General features: G+C 42.9%; 1 protein-coding gene across 5 annotated transcripts in view; it reads left to right on the plus strand.

Annotated features, from left to right (window-relative positions):
- Nucleotides 1-9,027: 9,027 nt before the first annotated feature.
- smad5 (SMAD family member 5) overlaps nucleotides 9,028-16,870 on the plus strand; it is a 17,648-nt gene continuing 9,805 nt past the window's right edge. Inside the window, exons 1-5 of one of the 5 annotated variants that reach the window (XM_023990462.3) lie at nucleotides 9,288-9,482; nucleotides 14,147-14,249; nucleotides 14,645-14,835; nucleotides 15,035-15,250; nucleotides 15,934-16,212. In XM_023990462.3, coding sequence (XP_023846230.1) covers nucleotides 9,410-9,482; nucleotides 14,147-14,249; nucleotides 14,645-14,835; nucleotides 15,035-15,250; nucleotides 15,934-16,212 — 862 coding nt within the window. In that variant the 5' untranslated portion in view covers nucleotides 9,288-9,409. Of the gene's footprint in view, nucleotides 9,221-9,287; nucleotides 9,483-10,074; nucleotides 10,231-14,146; nucleotides 14,836-15,034; nucleotides 15,251-15,933; nucleotides 16,213-16,870 lie in introns of those variants that run through there. The other 4 variants (XM_023990461.3, XM_023990463.3, XM_023990464.3 and 1 more) reach the window with 4 other exon arrangements.

Raw genomic sequence — 16,870 nt, forward strand, 5'->3', positions numbered from 1 at the left:
GTGTGTGGCGTCAGTATGCATGTGTGTGTGTGTGTATCACAGGAGGTTGGTGGTACCTTAATTGGGGAGGACGGGCTCGTGTTAATGGCTGGAGCAGAATCAGTACAAAAGGTATAAACACAGGTGTTTGATGCTATTCCATTCAGCTATTAGTATGAGCCGTCCTCCCCTCAGCAACCTCCCCTAGTGTGAATGTGTGTGTTGGGGTGTCAGTGTGAGTATGTGTGAGTGTGTGGGTAGAGTCCAGTATGTGTGCATAGTCAGTGCAAGAGAGTTGGTGCAAAAAAAGGATAGCCATTTGATGAGCTATTTAGCAGTCTTGTTTAACAGTGTTATGGCTTAGGGGTAGAAGCTGTCCAGGGCCTGTCTCTTATACACATCTAGATGTGTATAAGAGACAGCATCCATCCCCCTCCCCCCCAGCCGGTGAGTGGGCTCTATTAAACGCTGATCCACTGTAACCTGATCCTTGGATCCTCACAGGAGAGTCATGACACATATCAGTTTGCAAACAATGTAAAAAAAAATGTACTGAGTTAATAAAGTAGTTCATTTTTTTGCTTTCTTTGAGTAAGGCCGCTCCAAAATGCAGTGGAGGAGGGACAGCCAGCGAAAAACACAGAGTGTAGGGGTTAGTAATCTTCTCTAGTTGCGCCGTGATAGGCTCAGTGTCCTGTCACTCATGGGGACACTAAGTCACCGCAATATCTACATAGAGAGCTAGAAAGTTCAAGCCGCCTTGCTTTTTCCACCACTGGGTGCTGCCATAGATTTACATTAGAAGTGCCCATCCAAGAAGGCTCAAGGTCACTGGCCACAGATAAAATGACGTCAAATTACGTTATATCTACAGTAGCTTTGATTGGACTGATCAAGTCAACATCATACTTTCAAAATCTTAGCTAGCAAGCTAGGCAAGCAGTCATCATGAATCACGTCGACAATCTACTGGCAAATCATTTTCAATCCTTGTCAAATGAAGAGAAATTATAGATAAAACGTATCGGTGCTCATCGGCCATTGGACGTAAACATTACAAAACAAGTTGGAAATTACAAATTCAACAATAAGTGGTTTGGAAGTAATTAGTGTCTAACTGCAAGCGTTGCAAAGCAATCACTATTTTGCTTCCCCTGCCATTCGGTGGAGAGGGTGTGTGGTCCAACTCTGGGTTTAAGAGTCTCTTTTCCAAGCTTAAAATGATAAACATTCACACGCAACACCATGGGCCAGAAAAGGTAGAATACTTTGGCCATGTTTTCAATCCAGCATGACTTCTGCGCTTTCAAAACAACTGGGAACTCTGAAAAGAACTAGCTCCAACTGGGAAAATACATTTTGAACAGTCATCCAACTCGGAATTCCAAGTCGGGAACTCTGGCCTCTTTCTAGAGCTCCGACCTGAAGATCACTGATGTCATGATTCAACCTTGTTTTTTTCCCAGAGTTCCCAGGTGTCTTGAAAGCACCATAAATCCAGAGAATCACAGACTTTGATGACAAAGTTTCATAACCAAATTTGCCCACAAGACGGACCGCCGCGCCACCTTCCTATTCAAGTGAGCACAGCACAACTGTGAGTCTTGTATGCAAGTGACGTCACCGATTGAAAGGTTATTAGCGCGCACCACCGCTAACTAGCTAGCCATTTCACTTCCATTACACTCACCCCCCTTTCGACCTCCTCCTTTTCCGCAGCAACCAGTGATCCGGGTCAACAACATCAATGTAACAGTATTAACTTCAGTCCGTCCACTCGCGCGAACCAGGGACCCTCTGCACACATCAACAACAGTCACCCACGAAGCATCGTTACCCATCGCTCCACAAAAGCCACGGCACTTGCAGAGCAAGGGGCACCACTACTTCAAGGTCTCAGAGCAAGTGACGTCACCAATTGAAAGGCTATTAGCGCGCACCACCGCTAACTAGCTAGCCATTTCACATCCGTTACAGAGGCATGATGTCAAAGCTTGCCACAAGATGTGTAGTTATGTATGATAGCCATATTTGCAGCTGATTAGCATTTCGTTGTTTGGTGGTAATAACTGGCAAATATATTGATAAAAGTGACCTTGTCCGAGAGAGATTTGCGTGGTTATCAAAACGTCACACAAGGGTAAGCCTATACGAAACACAGACCTTATATGAAGTAGTTCTAAAATCCCCTACACAAAAATGAATGGGGAAAAAAGGATTGGAACCATTTGTGGGTTTTACCGCTAGGTTTTATGGGTATTATGACTCCTACTGTGGAACTCAGTAGGCTGCCTCAACGTCTTCAGTCCTACTACCGTCGTATCGTCAGCAAACTTGATGATGGTGTTAGAGTCGTGCGTGGCCACACACTCGTGGGTGAACAGGGAGTACAGGAGGGAATTTAGCACACACCCGTGAGGGGCCCCCGTCTTGTTGGTCAGCGTGGCGTTTGTGCTGTTGCCTACCCTCACTGCCGAGGGGCGGCCCATCAGGAAATCCAGGATCCAGTTGCAGAGGGAGGTGTTCAGAGTCAGGGTCCTGAGCTTGGTGATGAGCTTGGAAGGGACTATGGTGTTGAATGGTGTTCCTTTGTCCAGGTGGGTGAGGGCAGTGTGGAGTGCAATAGAGATTGCGTCATCTGTGGATCTGTTGGGGGGTATGCGAATTGGAATGAGTCCAGAGTGTCTGGGATGGTGGTGTTGATGTGAGCCATGACAAGCCTTTCAATGCATTTCATGGTTATAGATGTGAGTGCTACAGGGCGATAGTCATTTAGGCAGGTTAGAATTGGTGTTCTTGGGCATGGGGACTATGGTGGTTTGTTTGAAATAAATTGGTATTACAGACTCAGACAGGGATAGGTTGAAAATGTTAGTGAAGACACTTGCCATCTGGTCAGGGCATGCTCTGAGTATGCATCCTGGTATTCCATCTGGCCCTGCGGCCTTGCGAATGTTAACCTGTTTAAAGGTCTTACATCGGCTACGGAGAGCAAGATCACAAATTTGTCCGGAACAGCTGGTGCTCTCATGCATGGTTCAATGTTGCCTGCCATGAAGTAAGCATAGAAGACATTTAGCTTGTCTTGTAGGCTAGCGTCTCTGGGCAGCTCGCGGCTGGGTTTCACTTTGTAATTCGCGATAGATTGCAAGCCTTGCTGAAAGAGAGTGACCCAGCTCTTCATATTTTACTGGTTTGTGACTCACTGACACCGTCCCAGGTTAAAGGCGAATAAAGCAGACCAAAAGTGAACACACACAGGAACTTTAATCACACACAGGAGAAGATCAACACAGGTACACCACCAGTCAAAAGTTTTAGAATACCTACTTATTCAAGGGTTTTTCTTTATTTGTGCTATTTTCTAAATTGTGGAATAATAGTGAAGACATCAAAACTATGAAATAATACATATGGAATCATGTAGCAAGCAAAAAAGTGTTAAACAAACCAAAATATATTTTATATTTGAGATTCTTCAAATATCCACCCTTTGCCTTGATGACAGCCTTGCACACTCTTGGCATTCTTTCAACCAGCTTCTTGAGGTAGTCACCTGGAATGCATTTCAATTAACAGGTGTGCCTTCATAAAATTTTATTTGTGGAATTTCTTTCCTTCTTAAAGCATTGGAGCCAACCAGTTGTGTTGTGACAAGATAGCGGGGGTATACAGAAGATGACCTATTTGGTAAAAGACCAAGTCCATATTATGGCAAGAACAGCACAAATAAGCAAAGAGAAACGACAGTCCATCAATACTTTAAGACATGAAGGTCAGTCAATAAGGAACATTTCAAGGAGGAGGTGTTATGGATGAATGTATGCATATCAAATGGGCTACAACAGTGAATAAAATGGAACAGAACTTCAATAGCACAATAGGTAAGGACTGTAAATAACCAGGTATTACATAATAGTACAATTATAACAGCAGAGTTAATGTAAACATCTTACTTAATACCATACAATGAGGCTAAGGAAATGGGCAACATAAAAAGCAAGCATTAAACTAATGGTAATAATGACCAATACTAATAACATGACATTGTAATAGCTACGTAGTGATATATAAAGCCAAGCTCAACTTAATCTGTGTTCACACATCCCATACACATACTGTATGTCCACCCACACTCACAGACTAGAATAACACCGTTCAGGTACAGCAATATTATTTTATTTAACTAGCCAAGTCAGTTAAGAACAAATTATTATTTACAATGACGGCCAACCCCGGGCCAAACCCTAACGACGCTGGGCCAATTGTGCGCCACCCTATGGGACTCCCAATCGCAGCCGGTTGTGATACAGCCTGGAATCTAATCAGAGTCTGTAGTGACGCCTCTAGCACTGAGATGCAGTGCCTCAGACCGCTGCGCCACTCGGGAGCCCATATTTACTCCCTTGGAGAGTGTGGGGCAGACTGGCTAGCCAACCAGGACCTGGAGAGACTGCACAGCTAGAGCGTGCACATCAATCAATCAAATGTATTTATAAAGCCCTTCTTACATCAGCTGATGTCACAAAGTGCTGTACAGAAACACAGCCTATAACCCCAAACAGCAAGCAATGCAGGTGTAGAAGCACGGTGGCTAGGAAAAACTACCTAGAAAGGCCAGAACCTAGGAAGAAACCTAGAGAGGAACCCGGCTATGAGGGGTGGCCAGTCCTCTTCTGGCTGTGCCGGGTGGAGATTATAACAGAACATGGCCAAGATGTTCAAACGTTCATAGATGACCAGCAGGGTCAAATAATAATAACCACAGTGGTTGTCGAGGGTGCAACAGGTCAGCACCTCAGGAGTAAATGTCAGTTGGCTTTTCATAGCCGATCATTCAGAGTATCTCTACCGCTCCTGCTGTCTCTAGAGAGTTGAAAACAGCAGGTCTGGGACAGGTAGCATGTCCGGTGAACAGGTCAGGGTTCCATAGCCACAGGCAGACCAGTTGAAACTGGAGCAGCAGCACGACCAGGTGGACTGGGGACAGCAAGGAGTCATCAGGCCAGGTAGTCCTGAGGCATGGTCTTAGGGCTCAGGTCCTGCGAGAGAGAGAGAGAAAGAAAGAATTAGAGAGAGCATACTTAAATTCACACAGGACACCGGATAAGACAGGAGAAATACTCCAGATATAAGACTGACCCTAGCCCCCCGACACAAACTACTGCAGCATAAATACTGGAGGCTGAGACAGGAGGGGTCGGGAGATACTGTGGCCCTGTCCGACGATACCCCCGGACAGGGCCAAACAGGCAGGATATAACCCCCCCACTTTGCCACAGCACAGCCCCCACACCACTAGAGGGATATCTTCAACCACCAACTTACCATCCTGAGACAAGGCCGAGTATAGCCCACACAGATCTCCGCCACGGCACAACCCAAGGGGGGGCGCCAAACCGGACAGGAATATCACGTCAGTGACTCAACCCACTCAAGTGACGCACCCCTCCTAGGGACGGCATGGAAGAGCACCAGTAAGCCAGTGACTCAGCCCCTGTAATAGGGTTAGAGGCAGAGAATCCCAGTGGAGAGCGGGGAACCGGCCAGGCAGAGACAACAAGTGTGATTCGTTGCTCCAGTGCCTTTCCATTCACCTTCACACTCCTGGGTCAGACTACACTCAATCATAGGACCTACTGAAGAGATGGGTCTTCAATAAAGACTTAAAGGTTGAAACCGAGTCTGTGTCTCTCACATGGATAGGCAGACCATTCCATAAAAATGGAGCTCTATAGGAGAAAGCCCTGCCTCCAACTGTTTGCTTAGAAATTCTAGGGACAGTTAGGAGGCCTGCGTCTTGTGACCATAGCGTACGTGTAGGTATGTACGGCAGGACCAAATCGGAAAGATAGGTAGGAGCAAGCCCATGTAATGCTTTGTAGGTTAGCAGTAAAACCTTGAAATCAGCCCTTGCCTTAACAGGAAGCCAGTGTAGAGAGGCTAGCACTGGAGTAATATGATCACATTTTGGGGTTCTAGTCAAGATTCTAGCAGCCGTGTTTAGCACGAACTGAAGTTTATTTAGTGCTTTATCTGGGTAGCCGGAAAGTAGAGCATTGCAGTAGTCTAGCCTAGAAGTGACAAAAGCATGGATACATTTTTCTGCATCATTTTTGAACAGAAAGTATGATTATTTTTTATTTATTTTAAATTTAAGGTGTGGATCAGCTTCATATTGCAGATAGARGGCTGCTTCCATCAATGTAAGTGTCTGCATCATTTCCAATCCCCCATATATTTTTTTTRGTAAAAATATATATCCATATACATACACATAAGTATACATATATATACACATATATACATACACATACCTATATAGATATACATACTTTTTAAAGAATATACCTTTATTATTCCCCGCAAACCCTACCACCCTTCCCCCAATTGGAGTAAACTAATAAACAATAACACTTAGGCTTCTACCTTCAGTTTATACATCTTATACACATTTTACAGACACAATCTATTTTACAATAGTTATATTTTGTTTGTTTTTAGTCCTTCCTCTATTTCTGATGTCCATCCAGTTTGATTTCTATTTGTAACTGTGCTATTTCACAAAATATCTGACCCTATATACATTTTACAGACCCTGTATGTTTTACATTGGTTATCTTGTTATTACTCCCAACCTTCAACTCCATTCAACCCCTCCCATCTATCTCTCAACACCATCCATTTTGGATTTCTATTTGCCATATATTTTTCAACTGTGCTGTGATGCTTGACAAAAGTACTGAACCTTTGTATTCTCATAGATTCTACAGATTGTAAATTTAAATTTTATTTTTTTGCTAAAATAATAATTATATTATTGATTGATTGACTATGGCTTTTCAAATCACCCAGTATTGCTATCTGCAGCGTTAGTTCTAGGCAAATGTTGCAATTCTTCAGCCATTCCTGGACCTGTGACAAAAAACGAGCTACATGTGGACAATACCAAAATAAATGATCTAATGACTCTGCCTCCTCACAGCAAAATCTGCAGAGCTGGGAAAATTGTATCTCCCATATCTATAACATTCTATTGGTTGCAAAAATGTTGTATAGTAATTTAAATTGAAAAATTTGAAGTTTTGAATCCGGTGTTGTTTGTGTATCAATTCATAAACCATGTGCCATGGAATGGGTACATCGAAAATCTCTTCCCAACTATTTTGCAATTTATATGGCACAGCTGTCAGTTTTTTGGTCCTTAAAATGAAATTGGTATATGTTTTTATTTATCACACTTTTCTTTAACCATTTATGTTCTTTAATACAGGGTCGACATACTTTTTTCCCCCTTCTACTTGCCTCTTCCATTTTTGTGGTAATGCTGCAATTAGTTGGTTGAATTTTGGGAAGAGCAGACATTTCCATATGTCTGTGTTAGCTGCATGTGTGACATAACTCCACCAGTCCTATTTATGATATCATTCACAAAAATTATACATTTTTTAAACATTTCTTCGAAAAATGTTTTTTTAATCAATTAGTATATTTGAGTTTAACCACAATATTTGTTGTATTATTTGTTCTGTCTTTTCAGGTGGATTAAACTGAAATTGCAACCAACTTTCTAAGGCTCGAATATAAAATTAGCGATATTTTGGAGATAATTTCCTTTTCAAACACCTGAAAGTGAGCAGGTGTAATCTGAATAAAGGGAAAAACTTTAACTTTTGTATGACTGATGCCTTTAGTCAGAGGTCTAATGCTTTAATATTTAATAATTTCTGCCCTCCGAATTCATATTCGTTATTTAAATAGGCCCTTTTAATTTTGTCTAGCTTGCCATTCCAAATGAAATTTAATATTTTTTGTTCATATAATTTAAGAAGCAGGTCACTAGGTMTTGGCAAAACCATAAGCAAATAGGTTAACTGTGATATGACTAAAGAGTTAATCAGGGTGATTTTTCCACAAATAGACAGGTATTTTCCTGGTATTTTCCAGTCTTGATATGTTCGTCAAAAGAGAGAGCAGGGTCAAATCAAATCAAATTGTATTTGTCACATACACATGGTTAGCAGATGTTAATGCGAGTGTAGCGAAATGCTTGTCCCGACTATGTAATAAAACCTAAGACTTCCTGGGGTGACAATGTAAGAAATAACACATAAAACAAAATACTGCATAGTTTCCTAGGAACGCGAAGCGAGGCGGCCATCTGTGTCGGCACCGAGTAACGCCGAGGTCCTTCAGTTTTATTTGAGACGACTCTATAACCATCAAGATTAATTGTCAGATTCAACAGAAAATCTCTTTGTTTCTTGGGACCTAGAACAAGCATCTCTGTTTTGTCCGAGTTTAAAAGTAGAAAATTTGCCGCCATCCACTTCCTTATGTCTGAAACACAGGCTTCCAGGGAGGGCAATTTTGGGGCTTCACCATGTTTTATCGAAATGTACAGTTGTGTGTCATCCGCATAGCAGTGAAGTTAACATTATGTTTTTGAATGACATCAAAGGTAAAATATACAGTGAAAACAATAGTGGTCCTAAAACAGAGCCTTGAGGAACACCGAAATGTACAGTTGATTTGTCAGAGGACAAACCATCCACAGAGACAGACTGATATCTTTCTGACAGATAAGATCTAAACCAGGCCAGAACTTGTCCGTGTAGACCAATTTGGGTGACACATGGCTATTGTCCAATTGACTGAAGCCATGAGCTGGAGGAGGTATCAATCTCTCAGGTAAGGGGGGGGGGGGGGGGTTGGGGTGGGACAACGTAGCTCCAGAAAGCAAATATACAAATGCTTACACAAACAGTGATATAGCATCCTGTAGCACCTGCCACATCCATGGAACGAGTGCACTGGGAGTCAGGAAGCAAGTTCAGGAAGTGCATAATATAATATACACAAACAACACACAGACAAGAAACAGAAACAATGATGCCTGGGGAAGGAACCAAAGGGAGTGACATATATAGGGCAGGTAATCAAGGAGGTGATGGAGTCCAGGTGAGTCTGACTCGCAGGTGTACGTAACGATGGTGACAGGTGTGCGCCATAACGAGCAGCCTGGTGACCTAGAGGCTGGAGAGGCAACACACGTGATTGTCAGAGTCGGTGTATTCAATCTTAGTCTTGGATTGATGCTTTGCCTGTTTTGATGGCTCGTCGGAGTCCATAGTGAGACTTCTTATAAACGTCTGAATTAGTGTCCGGCTCTTTGAAAGGATCAGCTCTAGCGTTTAGCTCAGTGCGGTTGTTGCCTGTAATTCATTGGTTTCTGGTTGAGGTATGTACGTACAGTCACTGTGGGGATGATGTCATCGATGCACTTATTGAAGAAGCCGGTGACTGATGTGATAAACTCCTCAATGCTATTGGATGAATCCCAGAACATATTCCAGTCTGTGCTAGCGAGACAGTCCTGTATTGTCTGATTCAGTGGACCACAGATCACAGTATCTGCTGATGTACGATTATGATAATTTTTCTTTACAATATATTTCTTTACACAAGCTGCTCATGGGCAATTCCACAGGAACAGAGTGATGGTGAGACTCAGATTTTTCATTTTAAAATGTATGTCCAATAAAGACAAATCATTGCGAAGTTAAACAAATCATTACAATTCTATGCACAAGGACTGCTTTTAATTATTTAGACAGAACACTTTTTTTTWAAACACATTTTTATTGTATTCTATTTGGTTAAATGTTTTTATTTTATGCACTTTGAGATTATTCTGTATAATGAAAAGTGTTTTACAAATGTAATAAATAATTATTATTATTATTTACTTGACGAGCAGTGCAGATCCAACGTTTGGTAACAGAATGACAGCACAAACAGCACAAACCGTCATTCTGTTACCAAACTTTGCATCTGCACTGTTCTTCAAGTAAATGTGTTTTTGTAGAATGTTCTGTGGAAATTGTTTAAAAGTAATCATTTTACATAGAGTTGTATGGTTGCAATCGTTGGCTTTTGTTTGACATACTCAGATTTTTCACTTTAAAATGTATCAGCATCACTCTGTTAACATGGAATAGCCCTCATTTGAAGAAGACTCGTGACAAAGTGTAAAATAGAAGAAACGGATGATCAAGAACATTTGAGAGTAACATCTCTCATTTAGCGGAGGGATATGCGCTCCGCCTCCCAGTCTACTTGACGCTTGGACAGAGGAGTCGGGGAGAGTTTGGGAAAGGCTTTGGGGGGGAAAAAAAGTCACACAAAAAAAACGGCTTTAAATAGAGAAAAGTACTAAGGAAGCGACCAGCCTGCCTCAGTTCTTGAAAGGTATGCGATGAAATGATAGCTTATCCACTAGATAAGCATGTTTCCATGGGTAGGCTACACAATTACCAAGTTTTAATCAGTAAAGKTAGGCTTGGGTACTTTTCCAGAGYGGGTGGGGTGTAACTAGCTAGCTAGAGAAGTGATTGAAAAAGTTATCTCTGGAATGGTGGAGGAGAACGTAGCTAGTTAGCTAGAATGGGGGGGATAAAGACGATATTTGTGGTCAAAATAGGACGTGTTAACGTCAGCCATGTAAAACCACACGAACAACTTTGATTGTAACATCAATTCGGTTCAACTCGATAACCAACTGGCTAACTTAATTAACTTGTAGCGTGTTGAGCTAGCTAACGGTAGCTACTTGGCTAAGTTTAACCAACTAGCTAAAGATAGCAAAATTAGVGAAATGGATGAAAATGAATATTTTCCACTCTTAGCCATAATCACTTAACGTTAGCTACATGCGTAATTATTGATATAGATCTCTGACACGAAATACACATGGCTAGCTAGCTATGTGTATTTCATCAAATTGTATACTTACTAGTTAACATGTCATGCTTAGCTAGCAAGTACAGTTATTGTCTACCTTGGAAGTTAACTACTTTGTCACAGTGTTCAATGTAACTGGCTACGTCGACAAAGGTGTATTCTAGGGAATCGGGACATGTTGTGTTGATTTCAAGCTTCAGTGGTATAATGGTTGTGATTATGGGTCAAGTACCTTAACAAGCTTTGAATAATGTGTTTTAAAAAAGATACACAAGATGAAAGTCACTAGATAATGTATTCAACCCCGTAGTTGAGGTGTTGCCACCCAGTTTAATCCAGTATTCAGGCATTTTGATTTGTCATCCTGCAGTAAGGATGATGTCAGACCTCCGGGATAGTGTGGGTGTCTGGTGTCAGATAAATGATCAGGCAATTAGGCAATATTCTCTTGAGTATCTCCTTGGGTGGGGATGGGGAGACATCTCATGCTTAGTTACCTGAACCATCCTTTGTTTCGCCCTTCACTTTCACCGTGTAGCCAGAGCATGRCATGTCAGAATTGTCTCAACGTTCTGTATTATTTTCTCAGTCTGTTGAATGTTGCTATACATTTRGCTGAACTTCTCAGCTTCATCTTAACAAGATTCTGTTCTGCCCAATGGTTATTCAAAGTGAGGCACTCTCAAAAACCTGGTACCCATGGTGACGGTCAGACTCTTCATCCAGACACTGTTTGTGTTGTTGCTACAGGATAGCCAGGCAGGAAAAGACTTAGGTGTGAAGTGATGTTATCAGTCACTGGACTCTGTGCACCTCGTTTCCTGTCGTTAATGTTATTGTATTGCTGTCGTCGCTCACTTGGCATTACAGCCTCACAGAAACCAGCCGATTATTTAGACGGGCTGTGTCCAGAGAGCTTGCTTACCTACCTATAACCTAGTTATCCATARAGTCATGGATGAAACGACACACCTGCATGGATCTTTAGAGAGTCAGTGAATAGCCTAGCTAGTATCTGCTACATTTAGTTGTCATTGTATTCCCTGCCATCTCACTTCATCACACATGCAAAGCTCACAATTTTTTCCTCTGTGGTGACTGAAAGTGTAGGGTATATTTCATTGCCTATAGGACTCCACTACTGCTTTTTTTCCTCTATTGTAACAATGGAACATGAAGCTCTAAACTGCCTGGTGTTGTTGGACAGCTGTGTGCCGTAAGGGAGGGATATGATGAGAAGGGAGCTTTCAGTGACCTCACATCCTCTCTGCTAGGGCTGTTTMTCAACAGCTGTGCGGCAATGCCTGCATTTTCTGTCTTCTTTCTGTCTCTGTRCACCCAGTATGGCTGTCCCAGACTAAAAAGTAAAATCTTGGTTGACCGAGAGGCGTCTGTTCTTTTAACCAATCGATTCGACCAATTTAAAAAAAAATAAAAAATAAATAAATAATGTGCCATATATAGACATGTTTGTCTATATATGGCTATGTTTGAATAAAATCAAGTACATGTAGGCTACTGAGCAAGTCTGATGCTTTAAGCACCGCGATTTTAAAAATGAAGACGCAAATTACTGACGAGGGAGCCAGAGATCAATATAGCAAATAAACCTGTTCCCCACCCTTCTGCTGCTGCTGGCCTTTGCAGATTCTGCCTTTATGCTCCTGCAGTTGCCGTTAATAGGCTACACCAGTGGTCGGCAACCTRTTTCTATTTGGAGTGCCAAGTTAACGTAACATTTTCGCTGGTCTGTGTCAGTTACGATTTTCATATGCACATTTTRGTGGAACAGTTTAATTTATAATAGTCTTCATAGCTCAAAATCAATAGCATGTGGTTAATCAAAATTCTATTTAAATGTAACTTCTGTTGCCATTGGAGATAGGTAAAAGTAGCCTACATAAAGCCAACAAATAAAAACATTGCAGCTCACAGGTAGAAAATAGCCTGATAAAAAAAAAAAAAAAAATCCTATAAATCACCTTGGCCACCCATGACCTGTCTTCAAGGAACTTGAAACATTGTATGAACTATTAACACCAGTGTGCCCCAGACAGACACAGCTGTAGGATATTTGTGCAAGGGATAAGAAGTAATCAGGTAGGCCGATTCTATGACGTCACGCTCTGATCCGGTGTAAACATTTTTTCCCCTTTCAATGCTGAGTGGTCATCGAAGGGGAGAGAGCTGGAAAGATTTGTCAAATAGGCTACGTTAAGGAACTATTGTCATTCTCAATGGATGTAGAGACGGACTTAGTTTACTTGCTGTTTTGAGGTAAAGAAAACACTACTTTGAGAAGCTCCACAACTCGTTAGTGGTGGTGCGCTAAGCCAATCCAGAAATACGATCAGATCCCCAAATGGCCACATTTTTATAGGCCTACATTTGCATGCAGGCCAGGTAGCCGATAGGCATAGAAGTAGGCCTAATCAGGTGCACGTCCTTACTCAAGATTGACAGGAGCGCTCCAAACAAAAGACGATTACTAAATTAACAAGTCATAAATGGAATGAAATAAACCAAAACCTTCCTCACAAGTGTAGCCTAGGTTGTGCGCTCTGCGAACAACGTGTCCACTCCAACAATGTAAGACTGTAATAATATATTGAATGTATTAACAGAATTTACCGTAACCAAACAAACATTGTAGATTAGAAATGATGGTAAATGTGATACTGGTGTGCCATCCCCGCGGCCTCCACTATGGACTAGTCCGCTCAGACAGGCATCTCGTGTGCCATAAATTATTTTTATTTATAAACTGGGTGGTTCGAGCCCTGAATGCTGACAGCCGTGATTTATCAGACTGTATACCACGGGTTTTGACACATGTATTTGTACTGCTCTAATTACGTTGGTAACCAGTTTATAACAGCANGAACTATTAACACCAGTGTGCCCCAGACAGACACAGCTGTAGGATATTTGTGCAAGGGATAAGAAGTAATCAGGTAGGCCGATTCTATGACGTCAGGCTCTGATCCGGGGGGGGGTTTGTGGTATATGGCCAATATACCATGGCTAAGGGCTGTGTCCAGGCACTCCACATTGCGTTGTCTAAGAACACCCCTTAGCCGTGGTAAATTGCCCATATACCACACCCCCTCGTGCCTTATTGCTTAAATACTTGCCACTACTCAACTAAAAAATCTTGGTTAACCAACTCTTTGGTCCTTAAAAAGCTGCTGCATGTGAATTGTCTGCTATAGGGTGGTAAATGACAAAACCGCATGACTTTTGTTTCCAACATTAGGGCTGTTTTKCTAAACAAGTCAAATCCGCTAAGTGTTTTGTTTCCTTGCCACGATACTAAGGAGTATGGTGATACTGGTATCGCCCCGGCCTTAGATGTCACCTGACCTGAGGATTCTGTTGTGCAATATATATTTCTAACACAGATTCTCTTCTTTTCCCCCTCCAGGTTCCACACTAGACCTTTACCCAGGCTGTAGCCACCTCATCATATGGTACGGACCTAACCAGAGAGACAGAACGAGAGAGGGAGAAGAGGAGGGAGATAATAGGTCCTTTTCCTATTTWTGCCTGCCTATTGACTAGCTACGTTTGTAAATCCTCTGGGCTGTTGTGTCGAAGAGGCCTGATCTCAGCTGAACTTGTTCCCCAAACTGCACTCCCCTCAGTGGGGTTGGTTGTGACCCAGCTCCAGGGTACATCCCACCTCACGGCAGGCTTTCCTTTCCTGAGCAGCAGCAGCTGTGTCCTGCCTGCGTCCTGCCTCTATTTCCTGTCCTTGGTGTGCAAGGCTAAGCCTCCTCTCTCCACCCCCCCACCACACACACACACACACACATTCTCCCTCCCTGTTTGACTGTGATCCAAGAAGAGGACTCGTCAATCACCTAACTTTCTGGTAAATTTCTCTCTCCCTCCCTCCACTCCTTCTCACCACAGACAGCAGCACCATGACCTCTATGTCCAGCCTGTTCTCCTTCACCAGTCCAGCTGTGAAGCGTCTGCTGGGGTGGAAGCAGGGGGACGAGGAGGAGAAATGGGCTGAGAAGGCTGTTGACGCCCTGGTCAAGAAACTGAAGAAGAAGAAGGGAGCCATGGAGGACCTGGAGAAAGCCCTCAGCAGCCCAGGGCAACCCAGTGAGTGACCCTGTCTGTCTGTAGTGTACTGTGTGTGTGCGGTGTCATACTTTGTCAATTTCAGGCCAGGTGTGTGTGAGGCAGACTGTGTGTCTCTCTCTGGATCATAGAGTATTCTAGATGACTAAGATCATAATACTTGGTCCAGATATTTTCTCCCCTTTCCTAAAACCCGTCTCTCCATCTCCTGCCCTGCCAGGTAAGTGTGTGACCATCCCTCGGTCTCTGGACGGTCGTCTCCAGGTATCCCATCGTAAAGGTCTCCCCCACGTTATCTACTGCAGAGTGTGGAGGTGGCCCGACCTACAGTCTCACCACGAGCTCAAYCCTCTGGAGGTGTGTGACTACCCCTTCGGCTCCAAGCAGAAGGAGGTCTGCATTAACCCCTACCACTACAAGAGAGTCGAGAGCCCAGGTACATCTTGTTTTCGTTCCTATTACAGTATCGACTCAATCTAATGCATTGCAAGACCTTAGCCTATACGTGTGATTAATTTGTGGCTGTTGTCCACGTCTTTCAACAAGAAATGCGTAGGACACAGTAAGGCTCATCTGTCTTAAGTTACCGTTTAAGTGAAGGAGAGTACGGACTATTCATACTATATAGATTAGAGTTTCCAATAAATATGCCTCAAGGTGATTTTCATCAAAACAATATGGGACATTCTGGCTGCGTCCTTAGAGATAAATGTGTTCTCTTGTCTCCTCGCGAGTGACGTGATATCTACCTTTGAATTGGTTAATGAAGAGCTGTCAGTCAGTGAGGGGGAGGAGCAGAGCACAGGACAAGGACTTTCAAAATGACCTGATCAATAGGATCTGCGTCATATAGTATGTTTTTGTTGTTGTTGAATGTAATGGGAAACAAGAAGAGAACTGGTATTGAAAGCACTTTCATTCAAATGTGAAGGCTAGATAGATGCAAGTCCTTTKAGTTGAAATGCACAACAGTCCCAAATGACGACATTTCTTCATTAATGTGTAGTACCTATGTTTTCACTGGTTTCAGATGAAATACTGTAGTGTCTCAAGGTTTATTTTTTAAAGTCTCTTCAATCCCAATGTGTATATATATTTTTTACATTTCTTCTCTACCAGTGCTGCCTCCGGTGTTGGTGCCTCGCCACAGTGAGTTCAACCCCCAACACAGCCTCCTGGTCCAGTTCAGGAACATGACTCACAACGAGCCCCACATGCCCCTGAACGCCACCTTCCCAGAGTCCTTCCAGCAGCACAGCGGGGGCAGCGTCACCTCCTTCCCGATCTCCCCCAACTCCCCTTACCCTCCCTCCCCAGCCTCCAGCGGAGGGGTGGGCACCTACCCCAACTCTCCTGCCAGCTCCGGGCCCTCCAGCCCCTTCCAGCTTCCAGGTAGATGTCAGTATACACTCCTATCATATATCATGCACCTATGTGTTTATTGATAGTCAGTTAGCATGGCTGCTATTACGACATAATATGCTGTTAGCTTATGTCATGTATTCACACTTGTACACGTCACCTAGTCTCARACTCCCTTTGACCTCTGTGAGAATGTAAATAGAAATTAGTGGAGGACAATTTGGTGTGATTTCTAACAGTTTGTGATGATAAGTCCARGATACAAACCAGGGTCCTTTGACAGCCAGGGGGAACAATCAAAATGCCAACTAAAGAGTGTAACAAAGCCCGGCATCKGGTTGAGTGTCAGTCAGTGTGCCCAACGCTGGGCCCAACATAGCTCCTATTCTGATGTGTATTTATCCCCAGCCAGTGAGATTTGCTGATGAAAAGATGCATGAGCCGCTGTAGTCAGGCATAATGACAGCAGGAAAAATTGCTTTTTGTATTTTTTAAATTGTGGTAAATTACCCCCAGGGTTGAGTCACTGCAGTGCTAGTGCTGTCACTTCTATGTGCTACCCAGACCCTTCTTTTACACTGCTGCTACTCTCTGTTTATTATCCATGCATAGTCACTTTAAATCTACCTACATGTACATATTACCTCGACTAACCGGTGCCCCCGCACATTGACTCTGTACCGGTACCCTTTTT

Source organism: Salvelinus sp. IW2-2015, linkage group LG6.2 (genome assembly GCF_002910315.2).
Source record: "Salvelinus sp. IW2-2015 linkage group LG6.2, ASM291031v2, whole genome shotgun sequence".
NCBI lineage: Eukaryota > Metazoa > Chordata > Actinopteri > Salmoniformes > Salmonidae > Salvelinus > Salvelinus sp. IW2-2015.